Here is a 25521-nt window from a genome sequence, read left to right on the forward strand (position 1 = left end):
ATATCCATAGCAAATGTTTTTTACATAAATAAGATTTTGTAGCAGTGTCTGTCATTTTATAGTCAATAAGATGCCAAAGTTCTCATCCTGTGGATCCCTCCAGGCAATACTCATCAATAATCTGCTAAAATATGTAACTGTTTATTAGGTTTTTTAAATTAGAAATATGTTCTCAGTGGAACCAGAAAAAAAGTCATACAGCAAATTGGTGGAAATGACCTTTCGGTGAAGATGACAAATAACACCTTAAACCTCAGAGCTACAAACTAACCTGATACAGTGCTGACTGACATGCATAGGAAAAAAGCCAATCTGTAGTAATTTTCAAGGGTGCCAAGAACCTACGGTTACCATTGATTTCTATAGCACTAAGGGTCTGTATTACCAAGTGCTTTCAGCTCCCGGTGCATTCGTAGCTTTACTTCTTGGTTTACCTGTTTAGAAAAACAGTTTCTTTTTAAATTATTTGGATTTTTTTTTTAAATAGTTTTAACAGTTACGAAGCATGATATAGGCTTCTAGAAAAGTTTAGGAATTTTGCAGTCTCATAGAAATTCCATACCTCAGGCTTTGTTAATGGAAGCAGTCTGTTTTGGGGTATTTACTGGTGCCCTGTAATAAACATTGTACCACGTCCACACCCGCGGTGGTACGTTGTGGCTACACTGGACCACATTGTACTCACATGATGCCGTTGCAACCAATTACGTCACAATAAAAAGGCATGAAGTGCCATAAACCCCATCAAAATTCTATTGAACATTCATACCTGCAAAAACTAATATCCTGTTGAAAATAAAGTTGTGAATTTTGATTAGGAAGAGAGACAAGAAAGGAATTGTTCCCTTGTAATTTAAGGAGTTGCCTTATCCAAGGTCACAACTGCAGAAGGAGAGAGACCCTTAAAGGTCTCTGGATAGCTATTAGAGGAGAAAATTCTATGACTTTATGAAAAAGGACCTCTTTGTTCTGAAAATTATTATAGACCTCCAGCTGGTAAGATTCAGTGGATGAGATCTTTAGTCAGCAACTGGAGGTGCAGTACTAAAATGAATAATAGGGATTTGAGGCGATTTGGTGCTTCCTGTAGCCGGCCTGCCAGTTGAGATTGCTATTGGAATATACTGGTGACAAGTTCTGCAACTGCATGTACAAAAGGCAACCAGAAGAGGGGTTCTTCTGGACAAGGTTCGAGCCACAGTGGAGAACCTGACGTTAATGCCAGGCTAGAGATAATCTCTGAGAGTGAATCTGAAATGCAATCTTGGGAGGAAGGGTAAGAGAACCTTTCTCCTCTGCATGAGTCTTCACTGTAGAGGTCAGCCTCAGCCAGGTGATGATTACAATAATTTCCCAACTGTCAGAAAAAGTTGTCAGGGAAGAAACCAATTAAAGAATATTCAGGTAAGTTAGGTGTGGTGGGTTGGGTTTTGTTTTCAGTTAACTGTTTCTAATTAGTTCCGTTCCAAGGTATTTAAAGATTAAACTGATAATATTTTGGAGCCATTAGTGTCTGTCTCTGTTACCTTGTAGAGAATGAGCAGAGGTACTGGAGATCAGGAGTAGAGTAGACCTAATGCTGTTTTTTAGAGGAGGGAGAGAGAAGTGTTGATTATATAGGCTAAAGGGATGTGCTATTATCAGAGTTTCAGTCCTGGGAAAATACTGGAACAAGTAAATGCACATTGCTTTTTTAACACCTGAATGTACAAGAAGAATAGCCATCAGCACAGATTTGTCAAAAAGATACAGTCTTTTACTTCTACAGTGGCCTTGTAGACAAAGGAAGAGCCTTGAATGTTGTATTTTGCTTTTCATAAGGCTTTGACACTTTCACACAAGACCTGCTTTTAAGCAAGCTGGGAAATACAGTAAACATGCAACTACAATAGGCTGGATGGAAAACTAGAAACTGTTTAAGAAGTAGCTTGCTATCAAAATGAGAAGATTTATTAAAAGGAGTTCTGCAGGGATTTGTGGTGACTCAGTGTTTTTCTGTATTTTCATTAATGATCTGAAATGATGGAATCAAGTGTACACTTACTAAATTTGCAACAATGTCAAGCTGGGAAGGACTGCAAGTACATTGCAGGACAGGATTAGAATTCAAAATAATCTTGGTAAATTGTAGGTTTTGTCTGGAAAAATAAGATGCTATTCAAAAACATCAGATGCAGGGTGTTTACACGGTAACAACAAACTGCACAAATACAGCATGAAAAATCACTGGTTAGAGAGCAGTTCCATAAACGAGATTATAATGGATTACAAGTTGTATATGAATTTACATTGCCATCTTCTATAGGAAAAAAAACCAGTACACACACAAGGAAAAGCAAGGACCACCAGATAGCAGATAGTTCCAGTGGTAAAATGTGTTGAATGGTTGGGTTATGAATTGTGATCTCTTCACAAAGTTAAATTAATGACTTTTTGATAAGTGAAGGTAACTCTGATACAGCTTTGTACTCAAAAAATTATATCACGTGTGAAAAAAATACACAGACTATGCTCCCTTTTATGTAATTTCTGTTTAATGATAAAGCTTAGGGGGGTTATTTATTTATTTGTTTTGCAGAAGGCATACTAATTTGCTTGATTGAGTCAGGAGAGGGTATTGAAAGAGACCAAACCCATAACAGATCAGGACTTGTACTGATTGCATACAGGACTGCAGGGGCGTAGCAAGGCTAATGTCCTATGCTAACTTCAATTAATTTTTGAAGAGATATCAACCACTGGTCTTTAGATCCTCCAGCAATGAAAATATTCTCTTGAAATGTATTATATATGTTTAAGTAAAATTGCATTCTAGCTCTTTGAGTCCACAGGGCTTTGAAATGTTCCTTTCTGGGATTTTGCAAAATCCAGCCTGTCCTCTGTCCTATGTGTATTTTACCTCCTTGGTGTTACTTAGAAATTTTTGTATAAGCTTCACATTCCAATTTCAATTTGCAGTTATCCTTCTCCTAGGATATCCTAGGCACATCCATAGGTTTTAGGATGATAATACACTTTGTAAAGAGACTGTTATGTTGTCAAGCCTTTTAATACATTGTAAATGGTTTAGCTCTGTTAATTCTGCCACAGACTTCTTTAAGGATGTTTACAGGTATGAATCTTTGATGACAGTGACTTTCTGAAGTTTCTGGTTTTTAGTCCTCACTGCCCAAACTCTGAGACATGCTTTGCTGAAACTGTAAATTTCAGGCTTCTGTGAGCAAAGGTGGTAAAATCAAAAAGAAATACCCAGAAAATAATAGTACCTGGATTTACCCACTTCACCCATAATTTATAGCTCCTTCATTTTAGCATCATATTCAGAAACCTCACTGGCTTTTTGATGGCAATATATCTGTTCAGCTTCCTGGTGTGGAACATGCTCCTAATGTTTTGGCATGCTAGTAGTGCACTGTTCAACCCTCCTACTTCTTGTTTCTCATCATTTATATTAATACAATGAACAGAATTACTTTCTCCAATTTGCATTTATACAGTACATAGATTATATAATTTCTTCCTGGGGCAGCCTTTGTTCCTGAAACTAAACAGCACCTTCAGAATTCTTTAATTCTCTTCAGATTAATCTAATTGACCTTAAATTCTTCTGGAGTGTTGTATTTCAAGTTTCCAGTCCCTTGTCCCCCACCTGCTCTCATATACCAAATTGCCTTCATATTTCTCTCTTTTTAAGGCCTGAAGGTATAAAGTAATCTCTGTGGTGTCTATGGATGGAACAGTTGCCCAAAATCTAAATTTTAAATTTTTGAGTTGGTTTTAGATAGGAAGAGATACTGTCCTGGTTTCAGCTGGGATAGAGTTAACTGTCTTCCTAGTAGCTGGTACAGTGCTATGTTTTGGGTTCGGTATGAGAAGAATGTTGATAACAGGATGATGTTTTCAGTTGTTGCTACATTGTGTTTCTACTAAGTCAAGGACTTTTCAGCTTCTCATGCCCAGCCAGCGAGACGGCTGGAGGGGCACAAGGGGTTGGGAAGGGACACAGCCAGGGCAGCTGACCCAAACTGGCCAGAGGGGTATTCCATACCATGGGACGTCATGCCCAGTATATAAACCGGGGGGAGTTGGCCTGGGGGGGTTGCTGCTTGGGAACTAACTGGGCATCGGTCAGAGAGTGGTGAGCAATTGTATTGTGCATCACTTGTTCTGTATATTCCAATTCTTTTTTTATTATTGTTATCGTTATCATTATTAGTTTCTTTTTCATTCTATTAAACTGTTCTTGTCTCAACCCACGAGTTTTACTTTTTTTTTTTCCAATTCCCTCCTCCATCCTACTGGGTGGGTGGGAAGTGTGTGAGTGGCTGTGTGGTGCTTAGTTGCTGGCTGGGGTTAAACCACAATGGCATGGAATATGTTTTTGTCTCTTAACAGCTATATACCATGTTTAGTATTTAAGTCACTAGAAATTTGTAAAGAAGAACTGTTTAATTTGTGGGACCCTGTCTGTGAGTGCAGGGAGTAGCAGCTGAAGAGATGTGGTGACACGGTCTCAGTTTTAGGTTTACACTTGAGCTGTTCCCAGTTCCTTGCTTGGATCACTTGAAAGTCCTTCTTTAGTGCACACAAAAGTTTGTATTTGTGTATGAGTATCATCGTACCCCGTGAAATGTAGGCACTGCTGATGAACTGATGCTTCTGCAGAAATGATAAGGACCTTTATTTGTAAAATGTTCTTAGCACAGAAGTATAGGCAATACAGGAAATTGTAGATATTTGTACGTTGAATTTGAGAACATTTGCATTTACTGGGGAAGATGATGTTGAATTTAACTTGCTAGAATTAAATTTATATGTAATAATTGCTGATGTAAATGATGTATTCTGTTCGAGTTGTTTTGCTTCCTCCTTAACAGGCTTATTGGTACTAAAACTGTGTGGTAAGGTTTATTTTATTTAACTGTTTTTATTTTGCTTCAACTGTTGTCTCTTAAAAGAAATTTGATACTAGCAGGAAATGGGAGATTTCTTCATTTATTTTTTTTAATTTAAAAAAGTCAGAAAGACAAACTGAACTGTAACATTAGGACACGAGAGAAAAATGAATACTTGGAAGATGAATATGGTCATAAGGAAAAGGAAGAACAGAGAAAATAGAGTAACAGTTGTAAGATGGTCCTTGTAGTTTCATTCAACTTTTCTTTCCTCTTCTTTTCTTCCAAATCCCCTCCACCAGTGCAAAAGAAAATAACTATGCAAAATATTTTTCTAGTGAATTTGTGCTGTACCTGCAGTGATTAATTAGGCACTGTATGATATAATTACAGAAAACAGATGAGAAATTTCTATAATATACTGATAGACCAGCATTGGTTCATTTTACTTTTTGGATGAAGGACGTTATGTTTTTTTCCTAATCTCTCTAGGTGTTTATAATTGTTTGTTAAATTGTAATACACAGCCATGTCCTTCAATTATAAAATAGCATTTTAAAACTAGGGAACAGTATCCCTGTAAGAAGTACCATGATATGATCTTATTTTGGTGAGAAAGAAAATCTGTAAAACTTTGTTTCTGGGTCTCACTTTTATGTCAGGCAACCTTCACCACTGATTGTATTTCTGTTCCCTATCAAAACTCAAGGTCTTTTCCATAATAGTGACCATTTATCTGGACAAAATGACCCTCTGGTGCCCATCAGCACTGCTTATGAAATAGCAACTAGGATGTGATGTGTTACCTACCTCCTGTGTAGAAGTCCCAATGGCCCCTGAATGAAAGTACTAATCTTGAAAGTGTACAGCTTGCTTCTGCAAGTAGGCTGCTACGTGGACATGGAGATTCAGTTTCTTCCATTGGCAAACACTGATGAGGTTAAAGGGGTTTCAACAGTCTTATAATATAGGGAGACATATTACTTCATTTTTTAAAAGAAGCTAAGAAAATCAACAAATAATAATCTCCTTCCTATTCTCCAGTTTATTCCAAATACATATTAAAAATATCACTGAAACTGTATACTGTTGAGACAGATACAGAAATTGATTTGATTTTCATGTATTTCAAATTCTAGTATTTGTCAGTACCTTTGAGCAGATTTAATTCCTTTTTAGTCGTCTTTTTTTGAGATTTTAAGCCCACAACTTTATGATAAAAATAGCAGAAATACTTACAATGTGCTTTATTTTGCTTTACCCTTTTAGCAGACAGATGATGCAGCACAGACCGATGGCCAGCAACAGACACAATCTTCTGAAAACACAGAAAACAAATCACAGCCAAAACGGCTTCACGTCTCAAATATACCATTCAGATTCCGGGATCCAGATCTTAGACAAATGTTTGGTGTAAGTACTCATACTTTATTTATGCTTTTTTATATTTGCATTGCAATAGGTATTTTATATTATAGTCAGCTGTGAGAGCAGTATCTCTGATTTAGGCTGTTTAACCATTTTCAGTAAAGACTCTCTTTTCATTTATTCATAACTAAACATCTGATTTGCTAGCCACAATTGGGAAAAGAAATACTACTGATTCTACTGTATGTGATACAGATGGGTGTGTTCTATGTATTGTGTTGTTTTGTATTACATTCAAAAAAAAGCTATCTATGTTGGCTTAAAATATTGAATACATATATAGTTGTGCAATGCAAATCTGGATTTATATGGCTGTATTTATGGATTTTGGAAAGCATGATGTAAAAAAGTCAATGACTGACCTCAGGAGCAAGGGACCCAAATCTACAGAAGTAAGACATGGGCTGAATTTAAGCAGGAAGCCCAGGAGTAGGAATCCTGACCCATCCTCACAGGTATTGTAGGTCTGTAAGCTTCTAAAGTTTTTGCCAGTATTTGTCTGTAAGTCTCTCAATTTTTGCTTTTACCCAAGCTGTTAGCTACCTTCAAGTGCATCGGCTGTGTTTCACACATCTCATAGGTGCCATTGATTCTAGGCTCATAACTGTGAGAGGTTAGACCGGGTTTCTTCTCCCTGCTCCAAGAACTCTTGGGTTATTTTGAAATGTCACTAAATAAAATCTAGAAATAGTACTTCATCAGCTATTAGAACCCAGCTTTTCCTTTTCCAAGTTAGTACTCTTGAGCATTTTTGTTACTCTTGCTTTCTTATTTCTGACTCACTAAAACTTAATTCTCCTCTGCGTTACAGTTTTTTATAGAGTGCAGCATCAAGTACTTAATGGCACTATACTTATCTCCATCTTTCATGTTCAGTTCAGATTTTAAAGTTTTTCTAATGTCTTTGTATGTGAATTAAGACATTGTGGTTTTCAGTATTTATTTCTATGAAGTGAAGGAAACAGTCACTGGAAAAAGAATCCTGGTATAGTACTGGGAAATGAGAGTGACTGTTTTGCTGTATCTGGCTCGCTACAAGTAACCTCCCCGAAATGCAGCTTGTAGCTCATCAGCAAAATAGCAGAAGGCATAATAATTAACCCTCTAGAGAAAAATATGTAAATTTATTTAAATTAAACAAACCACTTAAAATAGATGGATTTTATTTGAAAGTACTTTAAATGAAAGGATTGGGGTGGGTTTTTTGAGGTATTGTAGTAATTTGTAAGCGAATAAAAACATTTTTTTTTTTCAATATTTCTAAGTCTTAGGTCTCAAAAGACTAACACTGAGAATGGCTAGAGTTTTCCAGCTTTAGAATGATGTGGTAACAGTAAACTTTTAGCTTCTGAATTGATAGAAAAATGAAGTTTCTGCAAGTGTGAGTTGAAGTACCTGATACGAAATATAGTAATGCTGCATCATGACCATATTATACACATAACAGGTGATCTTTTTACATGGACATAAATACAACAGAGGATTGTTTAAATCTTAAGTCATTGTCTGCTTATAGGCTAAAGTTGCAGTTAAAATGTTAATTAAATGGTGAATGCAAGAACATAAAATAAGCCAAGGGATAACAAATGATGGTTGATTTTTCATAACCAAGTTGAAAGCTAGAGAAGGAATACTGTCCTTCTAGCCTGAAAGTGTTTATTATATCTTAAAAGACTGGAGTATAGGCTCATTTCTGCAGTTTCTTGGACTCTTGTCAGATTACTCTTCATTTGCCTGCCTCTAATTTCTGCCTCTTTGTTTAATATATTGTGTCACTTATTGGTGTTAACACTGATCCATACTGTACGTTAATGACATATGAAATGACAGAAACAACCCACTGATACAGTAGAGTGTCACATCACAAAATGTGTCATATCAGAAAGCATTCTAACTAAATGCTGCCTGAGTCAAACATTTATTCTCTTACTAAGACAAATCCAGTAGAGCCTTTTTCTTTGGGATAGCAACTGTGGTCAAGTTTTGTGTGTGTGAACAATGCCTAGATGATTGTGAGTGTTATTTTAAGGTCAACAGTAGTGACGGATACTACTAATATTATCATAGAAGTTCAATTCTGAGCAGGGAAAAATCCCCAACAAGTAAGTATCCATTCCAGTTTTCCAAGTTATACTCTAGTAAGACAAGAATTGCTTAGGGAGGAATGATTATCCCTTTTCAGCAAGGGTGGAGAGAAATCCTCACTCCTTGAAGCCAGCAACAAAACTCCCAGCTGGTTTAATCTCATTCCTGTAAAGCAGAAGTAACCAAATTGTTTTACCTGTCCTGGAAAGCAGCTGCAAAAGGTCTTCTGAAACAAAGGTTCTTCAGAGGGAAGGATGACCAGAGGGCGGCAATGTTAAGGCAGCCATTAATCCTGTCTTGGTAGTGATGCTTATTACACTCCAAGCAAAGTAAACCAGTAGCGTATTACATATAAAAAAAAAAAGGTGATGGCAGCTGGACTGAATGGATCACAAAGAAGTAACCTACTGTGTGCAAAGACAAAATAAAAAAAAAAGAAATTTGGAACTTTCACTTCACTGTGATCACAGTCTAATGATGATTTCTTTTTTGTCAGGTGGTGTCACTGAACTTAAAGTTCATAAATGCATATGTGGAATGATAGCGACAAGTGTAATGATACATGCGATTTAGTTGTAATATTGATCTCACTCCTCTTCAGTGTGACTTTTTTGCTGCTTGACTATTTTTGGTTTTATATTCTTTAACTTTTTTATGTGGGGCACCATTTTCTGAAACAAACATTTGTACTGTATATGATTGAAGTGTTGAAGTTATCTTATTTTCATGTAACTTTTCTATTTCTTTGCAGCAATTTGGTAAAATCTTAGATGTTGAAATTATTTTTAATGAGCGAGGCTCAAAGGTAAGCAGTTTAATTCACCCATGGAATTTTTTAATTTGTTTAAAATATTTTTATGAGTAAAAGGAAACAACTGCACTGCTGTAAAAAATAACACCTGAAATTCCATGTTAGTGAAAACATCTTCTGAGCTGTCATTCAGTTTCCTAAGTAGCATGAAAATCATTGGACTCATTTTATATCTCTTAAAGGGGGTAATTTTAGCTACTCCAAACTGTCATCTGTTTTATGGGAACGTTGATTTCTGCTGTCTTTATTCTTCAAGGGTAATTACCTTGTTTATTTTATAAGATGAGTCCATACTTACAGATGTTTGTAGGCAGGTTTGTATTAGTACAGGTATTTTTTCCCCTGTTGAAATGAAAGATGATAATGATACCTAATAACTATCCTCTTTAGTAATTAGCTGAGAAAATATGTGATTGTTCCAGATAATCTAAGTGCAGATGTTTTCCTCTTTAGTTAAAGCTTCAGTACACCAACCCTTTGAAAACAATCTATTTTAACATTTATTTGATTAAAAGAGTTCTTATTGTATTGCAAACATTTAATTTTTTTCTGAAAATTACTTTGCCTTAAATGCATACTTCAATTTAGTCAATATTTAAGAAATAAAGCAAGATAGAAAGGCTATGACTGCATTAGCATCATTACCTGGTGGAAAACTGTAGCCCAGTATGCTTCAACTATGATATCAGCTGCACTGTCAGGGTTTATGTGTATGTCATGTGCATGATACCTTTTCCTTTTCCTGCCATGGCAGACACACTAGAATGTTTATCCACCAATGTTTCAGTCTTTCTGCAACTCTCATATATGATTTATTATTAGCGATGGAATTCTTTTCCTGTTATAGGCATACTGTAATCTGTCCTTTTTTAAGAATCAGATATATCATAAATCTCTCTTAAATCAGATATATTTTAATTCTGTTAGTTTTTCCCTTAATGTGTTTGTATTTATATTCTAAAGTTAAAGCCATCACCTTTAAAAAAAAAAAAAGGCTGAAATTTCCTGGTTGATATTCCAAAATTATTCTAACATTCATTAATTTTAGTACCCTTGCCTGCTAGCCCAAACCCAATTGGAACATTTACCACCTTTTCAGTAAACAACCAAAATGTATGGCACTTTGTCGCTTAGAGTCTCCTACTCTGGCTGAAATTTATTATCGTTAAATTTTGGCTGTTCAGTAGTGTTTGCAAAAGATGTATATTGTCCAGAACCTGCTTCTGCTGGATAGTATCATAAATGTCAAAAGACATTTGTCAAATGTCAAAAGACAAGTGTGGGACACTTGCCACCTTTGGTTGGTTCTGTTGAAGATGGGGTGGAACTGAGTACACACGTCACGGTGGTGGTCTATGCATTTGTTTAGCCATTAGATCTTATACATGTAGGACTTTTAACCACCACGTTTGCATCAGACTGCATAAGTATAAGGCTTTTTTAAAGTATTTGTGGGATGGGGTGAGGAGGTATTTCTGAACTGATTTTTTTTAACAGTGATCTTGCAGTAGTGCAAATATCCCAGTGCCTTGTGCTAAAAAACTCCTAGAAAGGATTTCCCAAGGAAGAGGTTTTCCTAGGTAGGCTTGTAATGTCACTACATAGTGTTAGAGACTCTAAGACCTATTCTTATTAAATACTTCTACACTATCCAGTGCTGTGTTGGTGCATCCAGGCTGGCTCTGATTAAACTGCTGAAGATACTTAAAGCAGTTTTGTGATGCATCTCATTGCTTACGTATGCTGCTTCTCATCTTGTTTAGAGTTATTTCAGGTATAGCTACATAGTATGTTGATTTGCAGAAGTACCCTATGATTCTCTCAACTAAATAAAAAGTTAAAAAATAGGATTAGGAATAAGAACATCATTTTTTTTTTTTTCCTTTTTTTTTTTTAATCTGATCATTTCATGTCCATTCTGTAGGATTTAAGATGCACCAGATTAAAGTCCCATTCCTGGCAGTGCTTATCTATGTATTCATAAAATCCCACTGAAACTGAAAGGACTACTAAGTGGTCTCAAACTGAGTACAGGTAAAAAAGTTTGCAGGATCAAAATTCAAAGTTGTTTCTAGCTGCAGTTTGGCATAAAAGAATTGCTAGAAATTTTTTTTGTTTCTCTTTGTTTATTTCTTTGTAGTCCAATAATTAATGTTTAAAAAGATTCTTGCAAAAACATCAGAATTAAGCTCATTTTCATGCCGTAATAATTAAGAAAAATGGAATTGCATATTCAAAAAACTTAATGCTGCAGCACCACAATGCAGTATAAAATAATTTTGCAGAAAGGCGTCTTTCCATAAAAGAAACCCTAAAATAACACAAGTTTCATACTACAAATTTCTGTTTGTTTGGGGGCATAATACTAATTAAGATAACTTTGCTAGAATTGTATGGCAACACTGATGACTTTTGAAACTCTTTATAAGAATTGCAAGAATTTCAGTATTGTTTTGGTGTAGATCTTTCTTACAACCTGTGTTAAATAAATGAGGCTTACCTTTGCCAATTCTTGAAGCAGTTGATTCAAGTAACATTAAAAATTGCTGGTAACTTACGTTTCTCTGCATTTACCACTCATCTTGGAAGGACAATTTGAAATATAGCTTCCATTATTGTGGATATTTTAATGCTACTGTGCTGTTTCAACACTGAAGCTCTCCATGGAGCTGCGAATGGCTTGTGTCTTGGGCACAACTGCAAGGCTGCAAAGATACAAGAACGTCAACAAGTACCATTTCTTTACAGTTGTAAATTAATGCTCTATACAGCTACATACTACATACATACTTTCATAAATCTGTTTGTGTGTATATGTAGTAATATATACCTAGTATATATTGTATTAACATATATTCCTTCAAATAAGAAGAGCTCCAAAGCACCTCCCAAATTAAAGCAGAACCTTCTCTTATACTAACTTGGCTATTATTAAATCACTTGACTGACTTTAAATATAAAAAGCAGAAATTTACATTACCAGTTAATAAAATACATAGTATTCTAAGCTAAAGTAGCTGTTGAATCAGCTGCATATAAAATGAATGTTAACATATTTTTGTAGGTATTTGAATGTGTGATGAATGAATCTATGTTCTGTGATGGAGTTTCTGTGTCAGCTAGGTAAAATTAAAGATTTGCCTAAATAATAAGAGCTTAATTTAAGTAGTGTTAATTATAAGAATAAGTACAACATAAGAAATTAAAAAATTACAATGAGTATTCTTTTCAGAGTCTTTGAAGTTCCTGTCTTATCTTGGCTTGTGGCTCCACTTTATATCTTTTTCTAATTTTTTAATATAATTAGGGTTTTATCTTTCCCTTTAGTTGTTCGAGCAAAATTAACTGGCAGTGCTGTGAGCTAAGAAGACTGATTCAAAATTTTGTCTAAACAACTCCTACCAAATGTTAGCAGTTCTGAGAAGGGGCAGCTGTTCAGCGAGGAGGAGAGGGGAGAACAAACAGAATTGGGGGAATTTATGCTATTGCTTGGAGCTAGGCTCCTTGGATCCATGGTTTCGGTGATGTCTGCTGCTGTGAAATTTTCTTAATGGCATCTTAAATTATGAGCTTTTTTTACAGAGCTTTTACAAGATGGGAGGAAGCAGTTGAAGAAGAAATAAAAGTTTAAAGTTGAGGATGGGTTTAGGTATAAGAAAAGCCTATGCAGGCATCTAAAACATAGGGATTAGTGCTGAGGAGGGGGATTTACTTTCTCTCAACACTCCTGGTACTTTTGGGAGAAGAGACTTACATCCTCAGTGTCTTGTGACAAGCAAGGTCGTGGCTTTGTGCTAAAATTGTGGAGGGTAGAGTGGAGAAAATGTGTGGAATCAGGAGTTTTGCGAATGGCTTCAGCTAGAAGCGGAACTGCTGATAGAGCACTTCTGAGCTCAGGCTTCAGCATGGCTTTACAGGAGGGGAAAAAAAGAGCAACAGACAGTGCGTTTAAGCTACTTTGAAGAGAATGGAACAGAAACTGCTACTGTACATAAATGTCACTTTCTATGTTGTAAACAGGCATAAATAAATGTGGTGTTTGAGTAGGTAAAATAACCCAAATAACCCTTATAATGATCCTGATAGTTTCTTAACTTTTTTTATCGATTGTTGATTAATTAGTTTTGTAGTTCATGTCCATTGTTTTTCTCGATGTTTGGTGTCAATTTTGCCTTAGTTTCACATTTGGTCTCCTCTTTGTGTAAAATGTATAAATAAATGTATAAATATATTCCCTTCTCCTTTTTTTTTTTTTTTTTTTTTTTTAATCAGTCACTATTTACATAATAGGTAGAACTGCAGAGAGTAAGTGGGTGAATACTGACCACAAAACTTAGCAAATGGACTGGAGAATGAGGAGACATGGTGCATGGCTTATTGCTGAGGAACAGAACAGAGGAAAGCTTTACCTCATAGTTCAAGCTAAAGTAACAGTAAAGAAAATGTTGTAGTAGGACTTCAAATATGTGCAGCAATGCCGATATATATAAAGCGGCCAGGTATAGCTTGCAACTGATTCTTGTTATGACACACCAAGGATGTAGCAGCTTATTTGTTCAGAAAACTTCGGGAAAGCATGCAAAGGCATTGTAGTGCTAATGCAAGAATTACTTCAAAGGGTTGGTGTATGTTTCTAAAATGTTTTTCAATGTCTGGTTTTTTTTAAAACTATTTGCCATTGTAAACAGTGTTTAATTTAACTTAGCACAATAAAAAGAATTTTAGTAGGATTGGAAATGTTTGTTTAGCCTAATATTATAAAGCAAAGCATTTGTCATAAGCAGAATTTCATAGCTGTCGAGTATTTTCCTGTCCCACTAACACGGGATTCTGGAGTTTTACCAGTTGCATGTTCTATATGTGGAAAGTAATATACATAAATAGTAAATGAACCAGTTAAACTTATTCAAAATGTTTACATTTTTATTCCTTTATCAGAGTTTCTTTTTCTATTCACATCATGTGATTTTATTTGATCTGTTAATACAAGAAAGTTTATACTTTGTTCAAAAAGTACTTTTGTTTTGTTGGTGGTTTTCTTTTTTTTTTTTCTTTTATAAAAAAATAAGTAAAGGCTGTATAGTTTGACAAAAGTTTAAGTTACCCTAGTGTTGCATGGGAACAATGTTTCTTATGATCACAACAGCATGATTAATTAGGCAATGTTTTAGAGTATATTGACATTCAGTGTTGAATTTTGTGCACATGTTTTTTATTTTGTTGAGATATCTGCATGTCATTAAAATGTGGTTCATTTTCTTTTCTCATTAGTTCATTTTTTTCTATGTGAAGACACTGTAATTTGTTTTAATTTCATTTTCTTATTGTTAGATTTATTTTCCTCTGTAGTGACATGTAGAAAGGTATTTTTGGTATCATTCTTTGAATTTCTCAGAGGGTATTATCTAACTGATGACAGAAAAAATTTGTTCACATTTGTCGCTTATTTATTGCACATCTCAATACAATTATAATTTTTCTAATTTGCATGTTACAGAAATGAAGCAAGGACAAGAAAATATTAAATTAAAGAGAGAGAACATAAGCAAACAAGTGGTCATTGACTGAAATAATAATGTGCATGTTGTTTTCCCCCCTTCTCCCTCCTGCATGCAGGGATTTGGTTTCGTAACTTTCGAAAATAGTGCTGATGCGGACAGGGCGAGGGAGAAATTACACGGCACCGTGGTAGAGGGCCGTAAAATCGAGGTGCATGTTCAAAATATTTTCCTTTTCATCTTTTTTATAAATGTCTGCTTCACTCTCATTTGTTGTTTCAGATGCATCATTGGTGTCTTCTGTGTGCTCCCCTTTCCCCTTCCCATTGTTTATATATATATTTATATATAAAGAGAGAGAATCTGGCCTTACTTGGGTTTTTTATTATTATTTCTTTTGTAATTATTATTATTATTATCATTATTGCTGAAAGGTGGATGACAGAATTGAAAAAAAATGAAAGCTTTAATATTTTGAAGTTATTATTTTGGATGTTTTGTAAATCAATGGGTGCAGTAGATTCCAAAAACCAGCCAACAAAAAAAAGAAAAAAAAATAAAAATTGAGAACAACAAAAAAAAAAGTGTGACAGACAAAACAAAAACAAACAAAAGGTTGGTTTTTTTTTTGTTTTGGTTTGTTTTGGTTTTTTTTTTTTCCTGCAGGGTTGATGCGGGATCCACAGTGGCTTTCAAAAAATTCAGATTGGGAAAGAAGCATCCAAAAGATGTACAAGAAAAAGAAACAAAGCCAGACTAGAGACCGACCAATTTTAACATTTAATTTTTAATGAAACCATCAGGCTACTTTGGCTGGATGGCCTGAGCCATTCATATCTATTAAAAACCCAGCACCACTGGATCCCCTTCAATACTGCCTCAGTCGTATTTGTTAGAATAAAAAAAAATACCAATTGAAAATGCTGTCGTCTTTTGAGTAAGATGTTGCATATTTTGCCTTTTCATTTTCCCCCTTCGACGGTAGCGCTTAGGGCCCTCACCAAACTCTCAGTAACCATGGTAACTGTATACATACCCATGCTGGCGATGGTGCTGAATGGTAAGTGGAGAAGTCCATCTGCCGTTTCACGTATTTAGCGCTGATATACCACGTGAATTTTTTTGACTTGTTGTATTAAGTTTTCTTGATGCTACATTTTTTTCTATATTGGTACGCCTGTAATTGAGTGTACGTTTTAAGCAAGCCTGGGAGGCACTGATTGGATTGAGGATATGACTTCGTGCACATCTTACTCAGATTGTTAACTCCATATTGTGTTAAATAATGCACCCTCTTTTTATCCTTTTGTTAGCTGTGATTTTAAAGCTTGAATGATTTTGTTAATTCTTGCAATGAAAAAGGCTCTTGTTCCAAGTGTTGAATGCTAGATGTTGCTTTTCCAATGGTACTTCTCTTCTGAAGGGTTATGTTGCACACTGCTAAAATTCGTTTGTCCCTTTTTTTGACATTTTCTTTGTTTCCTTGTACCTTGTCTCTTTCCCTTCTACTCCACTGCATGTTCCTTCATATAATCTTTTTTTTTCTGTTTTGAGTATTTATTGTATCAGTGTTATCATGGAATACAAGCATGCTCTTAAGTCTTAAATTATGCAGTACCTTTTAATTTGCTTTTCATGTCTTTTTATTAAAGTTTAAATGATATGATGTTGCTTTATTGAAATGATTTGTAAGTTAAAATGGTTATGAAAGTAAATGTAATTATAAATAGTATGATTTTGTTATGCACCTGTTGCCTTCTATAAATTAAATTGCATTTTATTTTTACATTACTAATAGCAGTAATAATGCATGCATTTAATAGTAACATGGACCCTCCCTGTAACCCTTTCTAATCCAGTGTTCTATGTGCTTAGGTAAATAATGCAACAGCACGTGTAATGACAAATAAAAAGACCGTCAACCCTTACACGAATGGTAAGTGCATGAGATCTCAGTGCTTTGTTTTAATGTCACTGCATGTGAAACCTCACTCTTCGGCTGAACGGGTGGACGCATCTACTCATGAAGCGTCATAGTCCGCATCCCCTGCATCTCCTTGGGCTCAGGCTTTGTCCGGCGACCTAAAACATCATATGGCTGGGCATAAATTCCGTCTGTGCAGAGTGCAGCTAATTCACAGCCATGTGGGCATAGCATGCATTATTTGGCCTGATTGGAATCTAAGTCTTTAACCACAGTGGCTTTTGTATAGGAAAATATACCTGACAGGAAAGCGTTATTCTCTGCTAGCTTTGTGCAGTGTTAATGTTGCGATGAATGAACTAATCGGAGGATACGATTTTGCTTGGATGAGGGAGGTAGGGAGACCAGCAAGAAGAATGTCTCTGTCAGGCATGAGATACTTTTTAGTACGAAGACATGCATCTAGTCAAAGATAATTTTCTGTCTCTTCTTTCCACAATTTGTTAGAAGTAAAGGGCAAACTGTAACTGGGTGCTGCTTTCAGCTTTTTTTCCCCGGAAAAATCTGAGTTCCAAGCTATCTAAAAAAAATTCATTCTAATACTGACCTAAGTTGGTATAATGTTGTACATTAATGATACAAAAATAATCCATAGATATTTGAGGGGTTTGAAAGGAATACATTTAAACAATGTTTCCTTTGGCAATGTTTGATCATGTGCTTGAGCTGTTTGCGTTTGCTAGTTCAGAAAATTCTAACAAGTTCCTAACTCAACAACATCAAACAATAATACATCAATTAAAGTTAATTGCAATTACTTTTTCCAGTTTTACTAGACTGTGTAGTTATACTTATTTGCTTTTCAATTTAATTTAGTTTTTCCCATCCAGTAGAAAGCAGATGAAATCTGCACATACATCAGTAAAGGTTTCCACAGGTAGATCAGAATCTTTTCCATTTTGAAATATAACGGATCTTATTTTCTATATCTGAGGTCTCATTAGTGAGGTTGTACTAAAACCCAGGGCAAACAGTGGCTTTATTTTTATATCGAAAGAGTCAATGTTTTCCTACCACAGTAAAAATAAAATATAGTGATGGTTTTCATTTGACATGTGATAACTGAGCTAATTAAAAATGATCTGGAGAAGAAGAGTCTAAAATTCCTCATGCTTTCTCAGAAACTGTTTTCTTCCTCATTTTGTATGTAAATGTGGAACTTGGCAAATGGTGCAGATGGGAAAACCTCCTTCATTTTTACTGGCTTTGAAACATCTCAGTGAATCTAACGAAAGAGACACAAAGCTTGACTGGATCACATAACAAGATTTTGTTGCAATAACGAGCTAAATTAACAATATGGATATGATCCTATGAACTTTGTCTGCTATATTGTAACGATAAAAGGATAAAAGTAGTTTTGTTATAAATGATGGTGTATATTTTGTATTCATATTATCCTAAGGCTACAAAACTGTTAATTAGCAGATAACACATTACATATCAGCACATCCAGTGCTGAAGGAAGGGAATGCTGGAAATAGAGATGTGAGATTTTAGGAATCTGATTTTAGAGGATGTTCATCTCTGTCTCCTGCCCACACAGCAGGATTACTTAGGTCATATGTTATCATTTATTAATATCCAAAACCAGAATGATGAAAGTCTGCTGTTAAGTGTTTCCCACTTGAAGTGTTTTGCCTGTCATTTTCCATCCTGTCCCATCTGGACTAGATCTCCCCCAAAAGTATGAAATATCCTGTTCAGTGCATAAAAATTAGCATTTATGTTTGTGAATCCGTACATCCAAGGTGTTGCATGTAGGATGTTCTTTTGCACACCATTTGATGGGTATCTACCAAGACAAACTCTGGTTGTAGTTCATACATTTTGATTTTTTTAACTTTTTTTTTAATGTCTGAGGGCTTCTAAAGTAAACACACAAGGACAATCATGTTCGTCTTGCATAATCATTACAAGCAACAAGGAATGAAGTGTAGATGTGTAAGGGGCTTCATTTAGTTTAATCAGTGCTTGTATTATCGGTCATCCTGCCATTGTATGATTCTAGTTCTTTATCGTTTTGCCAGGAATTAACCAGCGCTATCGCTGATTATTAAAGGTTATTGTTGTCTAAAGTAAAGGTCTCATCTCTCAAATAAAATTTAAGGCTAGTTTTCCTGTGTTCTTCTATGAGCATATTAACATTTGCAAGATGCTTCTGATGCAGATAGCCAGAAACTTCTTGTTTGCACATGCCTTTCTCTTCAGAACCACTTCTTTTTTAATGTGTGGCTTTGTTTTTCAAAGAGTATGTGGTGACTGACATGTTATTGGCGGGTGTTCAAAACGTAGTTGGGGCACATGTATTATATGAAAACATCAGGCACTAATATTTATTGTAAATTAAAAATACGTTACACTCTGTTTTGTCTTTCGTTCCTGAATACTGCCAGTTGGTTGATAACAGGGCTTATGTTGTTAATAGGATTGCAAAAGTCAGTAGATTTTTAAAGCACAAAAACCTAGACTTTTTTTTTTAATATATGCAGCTTCATTCAAATAAGTGGTTTGCTTTTGTGTCCTAGATGGTTTTTGAAATAAGTATGCTTTGCCGTGACTTTTGATGATTCTCAAAATGAGCAGTTAACAAATGCTCAGTTGCTAGGAGAGCTTTTTTTGTGCAAGTTTGTTATCGGACAAGATGATTTTGATGGCTCACCTCATATTTGTGATGTGCTTTGGAGATAAAACTGCCTTTTCTTTGCGAATAAATTCAGTGTCAGGAGTTCTACTTGTTGGCAAAAATATTTCGGAGACGTTTTTAGATGTTCCAACCTACCCTGTTCACAGTTACACTTTCTTCTGATGCCCATAGTGCAATTCAGGATGCTCACCCAAGTGTTGTAGGGAATAGAGAATTATGTGCAAGTAGGTTCAGAGAACTGCAGCAATGAATGAGGGGCATGAAACAGAGATCAGTAGGGGGATAAATATGTTTTAAAGTTTATACTTGTGATGCCTTGAATTTGAGCCTTCTGTTGATCTCAACTTAGTCACTAGCTGTGATTTTGAATCTATAAGCACAGTTAAATTCCCTCCCATTCCCCTTTCCTCCCCCCTCTGTAGGCAAACAGGAGGAAAGCAAATGGTGTCGCAGGGCTTCTTTCCCGTCAAAGCACTCCTCCGGCCACGGATGCCTGTCTGGCCTGTGAAGTGAAAATAATCCTCTCTGCATTGCTGTGCCCCACTTTCTACCAAAGCTTGTTACGCTGTGCAGTACGATTATTTCCTTCCCTTTAGCACGCTTAACGTGCATTTCTTCGGATGACTGTACAGGGTGGGGTTTGGGGGCAGGCAGAGAGATTGTTCGTTTCCTTGTTTGTTTTTTAAGTTTTAAGTGTTTATAGTTTCAACTTGAGGGGGAGTTTAATACTGTGACAGTAAGAAAAATGCACAAAATGACACCCACTGCAGAGAATTTGCCTCCTCCAGCTGCTGAAGTAGAGTTACTTGGCAGCTGCTCGCTCGGATACATCAACTACTATCACACTTGATTAACCCACACAGCTATGGGCCAGCACATTGCTAGCTGACAAGATAAAGCTAAGTTTAATTACTGTTATTTTCACGATGAATGAAGTATTTCCTGTATAAGCTTCAAAAAGTTAGACGAGACAGCCGTCACTGAAAGAGAGGTAAGGAACTGAAATACAAGAGTGGCTTTCAGCTGTGAAGAGCAATCTGTGTCTTCCAAGATTTTTTCTTTCTCTCAGCCAAATTGTGGCGCTGTTAGTGTAACTTAGAAGCTGAGAGGTGTCTGTCAGCTGCTTTGACAGCAAAAGCTGACAGATCTGAAATTCAGTCCAATCTTTCATTTTGGATGGTGTTGATCAGTGGTCTTTTGAGGAAGTAAGGAATTTGAAATATGAAATATTCTCTAAGCTATAAAAAGTTAGTTTTTCACTGAAAGTCTCAACATTTGGATGATTTTCTGTCACACAAAGCTTGGCTAAGAGTATTTGTTATACCACGACCTTCCTGAATATATTCCTGTAGTATGTAAAATTGAAGGGTCAGGTAAAAATCCTGTGATATTTTCAGGAGGAAAGTAATTTTAGCCCTTCTTGGTTGGCCGTTTTTCAGCTTCCATAACTGTATAGCAACTGCAATTATTTCCACAGAGCAGATTGAATGCAATGCTGCTCTTTGCTCTATTTGAACTTATTAATGAGTTGCATTTCAAAACCACCCCTCACCTCAGTTACTGAACAGTTAATTACTGGTAAATAATTACTGTGCATCAGATAGAGAAAACAGTATTTTTAAAGGGTAGGAATAGTTTTCTTTTGTGTTATTATTGGGATTTTTGTATTACACTTCTTCAGTCTTATAATGCATTATGGTCTTCTGGTCTTCTATTGTGCTTTTGCATTACATGATATGGCCAAGGCCGAAACAAGCCTCAATACAGTTTGCATTTAAATTCCTCTAATCTTGGATCTTCTGATTTTGAAAAGCCTTGTTGTCCCTGTCTTGATGGCATTTTGTTTCCAGCAGCATACTTGTAGGATCTATTTATACTATAGTTCTTGAGTTTAAAAGATGCTTTTCCTCAGGTTTTTTTCTTTATTCCCAATTAGAAGTGGTGCTTCCTACTCCTCTGATTCAAATGTGCTTTTGGAAAATCCCTAATTTTTCAGTCCCAGTACTTCAACTAATTGTTCAAACACTAAAGAAAAAAAGGGCCTGGGTGGGGGGGATGGTCTGTGGAGTCTGGAGTGGATCCACCTGTGGCTGAGCAAAACGCAAAGATAATCGGCTGAGAAAGCTAACGAGTTTGCCAGTGCTTTCTCCTGCTGTTCTCTCACCCTTTCCCCTTCAGTTCCTTCCGCATTGCTGTCTTCAGCATCACGTACGCTTTGAATACAGGCCCTGCTTCTGCAGGGAGCCTCTGCGCCCCAGGCTTACCTGGAAATGCCGTGTCGGGTGTAAGGACATGACAGCAACTCTTTGGAGTTTGGCCAGAACACGTGATACAGAATATCTGTTGGTTCTGTGCTTTGGTTTTATGCCAGCTGTGGGAGGACAGAGATCATTTAAGTCAAAGGCAGGGGCTGCATTTGTACCACTTAAGAGCTTTGCAGAACGTGACTGCAGCATTTTCTTACATGCCGGCTACTCCATAGCAACATGCTAACAGCGTTTATCGGCTGTAAATGCAGGCGGTACAGTCACTTCCGGTACCTGCCTGTAGTCGTCCTGTTTCAGTGCGTGCAGTCTGATGTACAAATGCAAATGGAAAAAAGTCTCGGGCGTTTGACTGGGATCCTACAGCGCGCAAATCTGTTTCTTGTCACAATAGACGTTTCCATACAGTGTCTACGCTTTCGTTTTTCACAGAGTAGAATCAAAAATGCTCAGATTATTTGATTGCCTTGTAACCTACACTAACACGTGCTTATCAGAAACATTTATGTCCAGCAAATGAACTGTTTTGGTCTCTCTGGCTTGTAACCAGAGAGTTAGAGCAATGAAAAAGAACTGATCTACTCTGGTACTACATGATATAGGGATACCTGAACTAGTTCTGACTTAATTCCAAAAGTTAAGGGAATAAATCCATGGCGACTGTGCATTGCAGCCAAGGTAATTCACCTGATAATTTATCCCAGTACTACATGTCCAAAGAATGCCTTGTTTCATTACTTATTTCCATACTTCAGTCTGATATTAAAGATCGGTAAGCTAAGATGCCTATACAACTTTCATTAAAATGGCCTTTTTTGAAGCCATTTTATCTGTATACCTCCATAGAAAAGTAAAATTAAAAAATTATTATTGTCCTCACTAATTGTAGTATTAACTCAGTTATGTTTTTATGTTTGCTGCAGGCTGGAAATTAAATCCAGTTGTTGGTGCAGTTTATAGTCCAGAATTCTATGCAGGTAAGGATTATGCTATAGTTGTCTGTGCCATATTTTATTTTAATACTCTTTAAAAACATGCAAAATACATGTTTGCTGTAAGGTTTGGTTTCTGTGTTTGATTCACATTATGTGCAAGTCATTTACAGGTTTGTGATGCAGGATTTTAACAGTTACCTGGGCATACTAAAGTGTATATAGAAGATATATGAATATCTTTTTATTGGAAAGTAGATAGTATAATATGAAATGTACTGCAATATCCTAGTTTTACACGAGTTTTTATTTGTTTTTTATTTTATTTATATTTTATTTTATATTTCAGTACAGTCACTTTCCTCAAGGAATTATTTAAGCCTAGTGAGCAACAAAACCAAAAAAGTCTATCTATAAAAATATATTTTATGCATATGCATGTACCTAGATATGCGTAAGTATAGAACATCTGTGTTCATAATGGGTTTTTTGAACATTTTTCTTTAAATTTTATATTTAGTTTTCAGTTTCTTAAAATTTCTGAATTTATAATCTATATTACCTCTTGAGTCTTCACTGAGGTAGCATTCTGATCCTAGTTACAATTTGGGGTTGATGAGATACAGTCTTTTTCTACCTGAACTCAGTCATTGCTAGCAACAGTTTCTAAATGTGCTTTAGCAACAGTATTGAAACCAAACATGGTTGTACTCCAAACCCCAGTTGATTTCAGAGGAATTTTAATCCCACCCATAAACACAATTACTAGGAAGTCCAAAAAAGCCATTTTTTGAAAGCTAATTATTTACATGTAAGACTAAAATAATCACTGTAACTCCAAATATTTCTAATAAGTAATAAAGTTGCCTTCCTTTCCTAGGTTCACAATCTTATATGAGTCTTCCATGACTTTCATGGGAAACTCTGGGAATTTTTTAGTTTTCCATTTGGATCTGTTTTTCAGTTGTCTGGGGGGGCATCCATTTGTATATCGATTTGTACTGGATGCAAATACCTAATCATGTTTTAAAAAAAAAGAAAATTTTTATCCATTGTCACACACTCAGGTAATTGAAAATAAAGAGGTAATTGTAGAATACATTCTTTACAGCAAGTAAAGATCAGATATTAGGAAAGCATTTTTCACAGATGCTGGTTAAGCATGTGAAGAGGTGGCCCACAGAAGCTGGGGAATCTCCATTCACGGAGATATTCAAGCCTCCACCAGACATAGGTGAAAAACTTTCGTTAGTTCAAGGGACTTCAAGAGATAAAAATTGTCAGCTAGGACTACTGTTACAAACAGATATTTATTTTAAAAAAGCTGCCTGTAATACATCCAGTGGTGTCTACTAACATAGATAAAAATGTTCCATTTAGGGTATTGTGTTATAAAAGTGGCAGAGTATAATAAAAATACTAACTTGGCATTCATGGAATTGCAATATTTAGCGTAGGCAGAATTTATTTCCTTCCTTGATGTATGCCTACGTTGAAAACAGGAATTTAACATTGATCTCCTTTGAGTAGTTAGTGAACCAGCCCTGAACCTGCATAAATTAGAAAGTCAGAGTTATTAGTCATTTTATATAAATGACTTTGTGTTAATGACAAATATAATAATATTCCCATAGTACAGTAATCAATTTTCTAATACGTATGCAGAATTAACAATCTGACTTATAATTGTCTCATGAAGTAGGGCACGAAGAGTTCACATAGTTTGTAAATTAAAATCAATATTTTCAATCTCTCCTGAAGGTAATTTTCCTAATTTACTGGACTTTTCCCTAACATTTATTTTGTCTTTTAATTATAAAATGGCAGGTTATTGATTTTTTTGTATAACCTCCTAAAGTCCCAAGTGCATTTTTATTGCCAACACAAGGGAGGTGTTTGCCCTTCTTAATGAGAATCTTTAATTACCATTAGAAGAGTATTAATTTAATTTTATGAATTATGACATGCACTCCACCACACCTATGCAGAAAGTTCTATCAAGATACTTCATGTATTTCAGATTTTTTCTGTTTATACATGCAAGCAGTTTAATTTTTTTTAAATGCGTATCAAATGCATATTTTCTGTATTGACTAAAAGATAATTTTTTCTCAGACATTTAAACTTTCTTTTAAGCAATTTAGTTAAAAAAAAAAAAGAAAAAAGCTCTGTGCAGCTCTCTTAAAGTCGTTAGAAAATGAGACAGTAAAAGATCAATGCAGTTCTTGCATGCTATAATAGAATACTGCGACGTATCTTTCCTTTTGTGTCCACCCCCGCCACCTTACTTGGAGAAGAAGCAATTGCACTTTTGAAGATTATAAAATTAGAAATGTGATTTTTAAGACAGCCAAAGTTCTAGTTATTTGGTTTAATTATTGTCTCCAACACTGTCATGTTAAAATTGTACCAACTCTTTCATAGTCAGTGCAAGAAGTTCCTTTAGCTCCTAATAAATGATGAAAAATGTGGCCACTTCTGAAATAAAGCTGATACATTTGCAGAGAAACTGTTGATTTAAAGTACCTTTAATCTTCATAAATAAGTAAAAAACCAGAAGGTTATACAAAGCTGTCACGATGGCACTGATGAATGGCAAATTCACCCGTTTCTCAATTGCCGGTGAAGACACACGCCGCAAGGCTTAACCGTATTGTACATCATATCTGCCAGCTCATTTCTGTGATTAAATATTCCATCAGTGCGGGCTATAAGGCGGTAAAGCTTAACAAGATTCATAAGATGCACCACTTGAATACACATAACTCACTTCCTTGGATAGAGAGCACCCCGCATGCAAAAGAAAATTAGAATTGAGTTAAATTACTCCATAAGACAAGATCAATAGAGAAAGGAAAAGATCCCCTAATGCAATGCAAATCTAAGATATAGTTATGTCCTGACAACTTGAAGCAGACAATTAAAGTCAAATAGGGAGGAACGCAATGTAAATCAACCCTAAAACCTTGAAGATAAT

At 35.6% G+C, this 25521-nt stretch overlaps 1 protein-coding gene across 42 annotated transcripts in view; it reads left to right on the forward strand.

The window, feature by feature from the left end:
- Positions 1 to 25521, forward strand: part of RBFOX1 (RNA binding fox-1 homolog 1) — a 1354570-nt gene that overhangs the window by 1243837 nt on the left and 85212 nt on the right. For 36 of the 42 annotated variants that reach the window (XM_069809863.1, XM_069809864.1, XM_069809865.1 and 33 more), the window contains 5 exons: positions 6165 to 6308; positions 9160 to 9213; positions 14836 to 14928; positions 16593 to 16653; positions 22536 to 22589. In XM_069809863.1, the coding sequence (XP_069665964.1) occupies positions 6165 to 6308; positions 9160 to 9213; positions 14836 to 14928; positions 16593 to 16653; positions 22536 to 22589 (406 nt within the window). The remainder of the gene's footprint in view (positions 1 to 6164; positions 6309 to 9159; positions 9214 to 14835; positions 14929 to 16592; positions 16654 to 22535; positions 22590 to 25521) is intronic. The other 6 variants (XM_069809866.1, XM_069809898.1, XM_069809869.1 and 3 more) reach the window with 1 other exon arrangement.

Source organism: Haliaeetus albicilla, chromosome 22 (genome assembly GCF_947461875.1).
Source record: "Haliaeetus albicilla chromosome 22, bHalAlb1.1, whole genome shotgun sequence".
In the NCBI taxonomy this organism is placed as follows: domain Eukaryota; kingdom Metazoa; phylum Chordata; class Aves; order Accipitriformes; family Accipitridae; genus Haliaeetus; species Haliaeetus albicilla.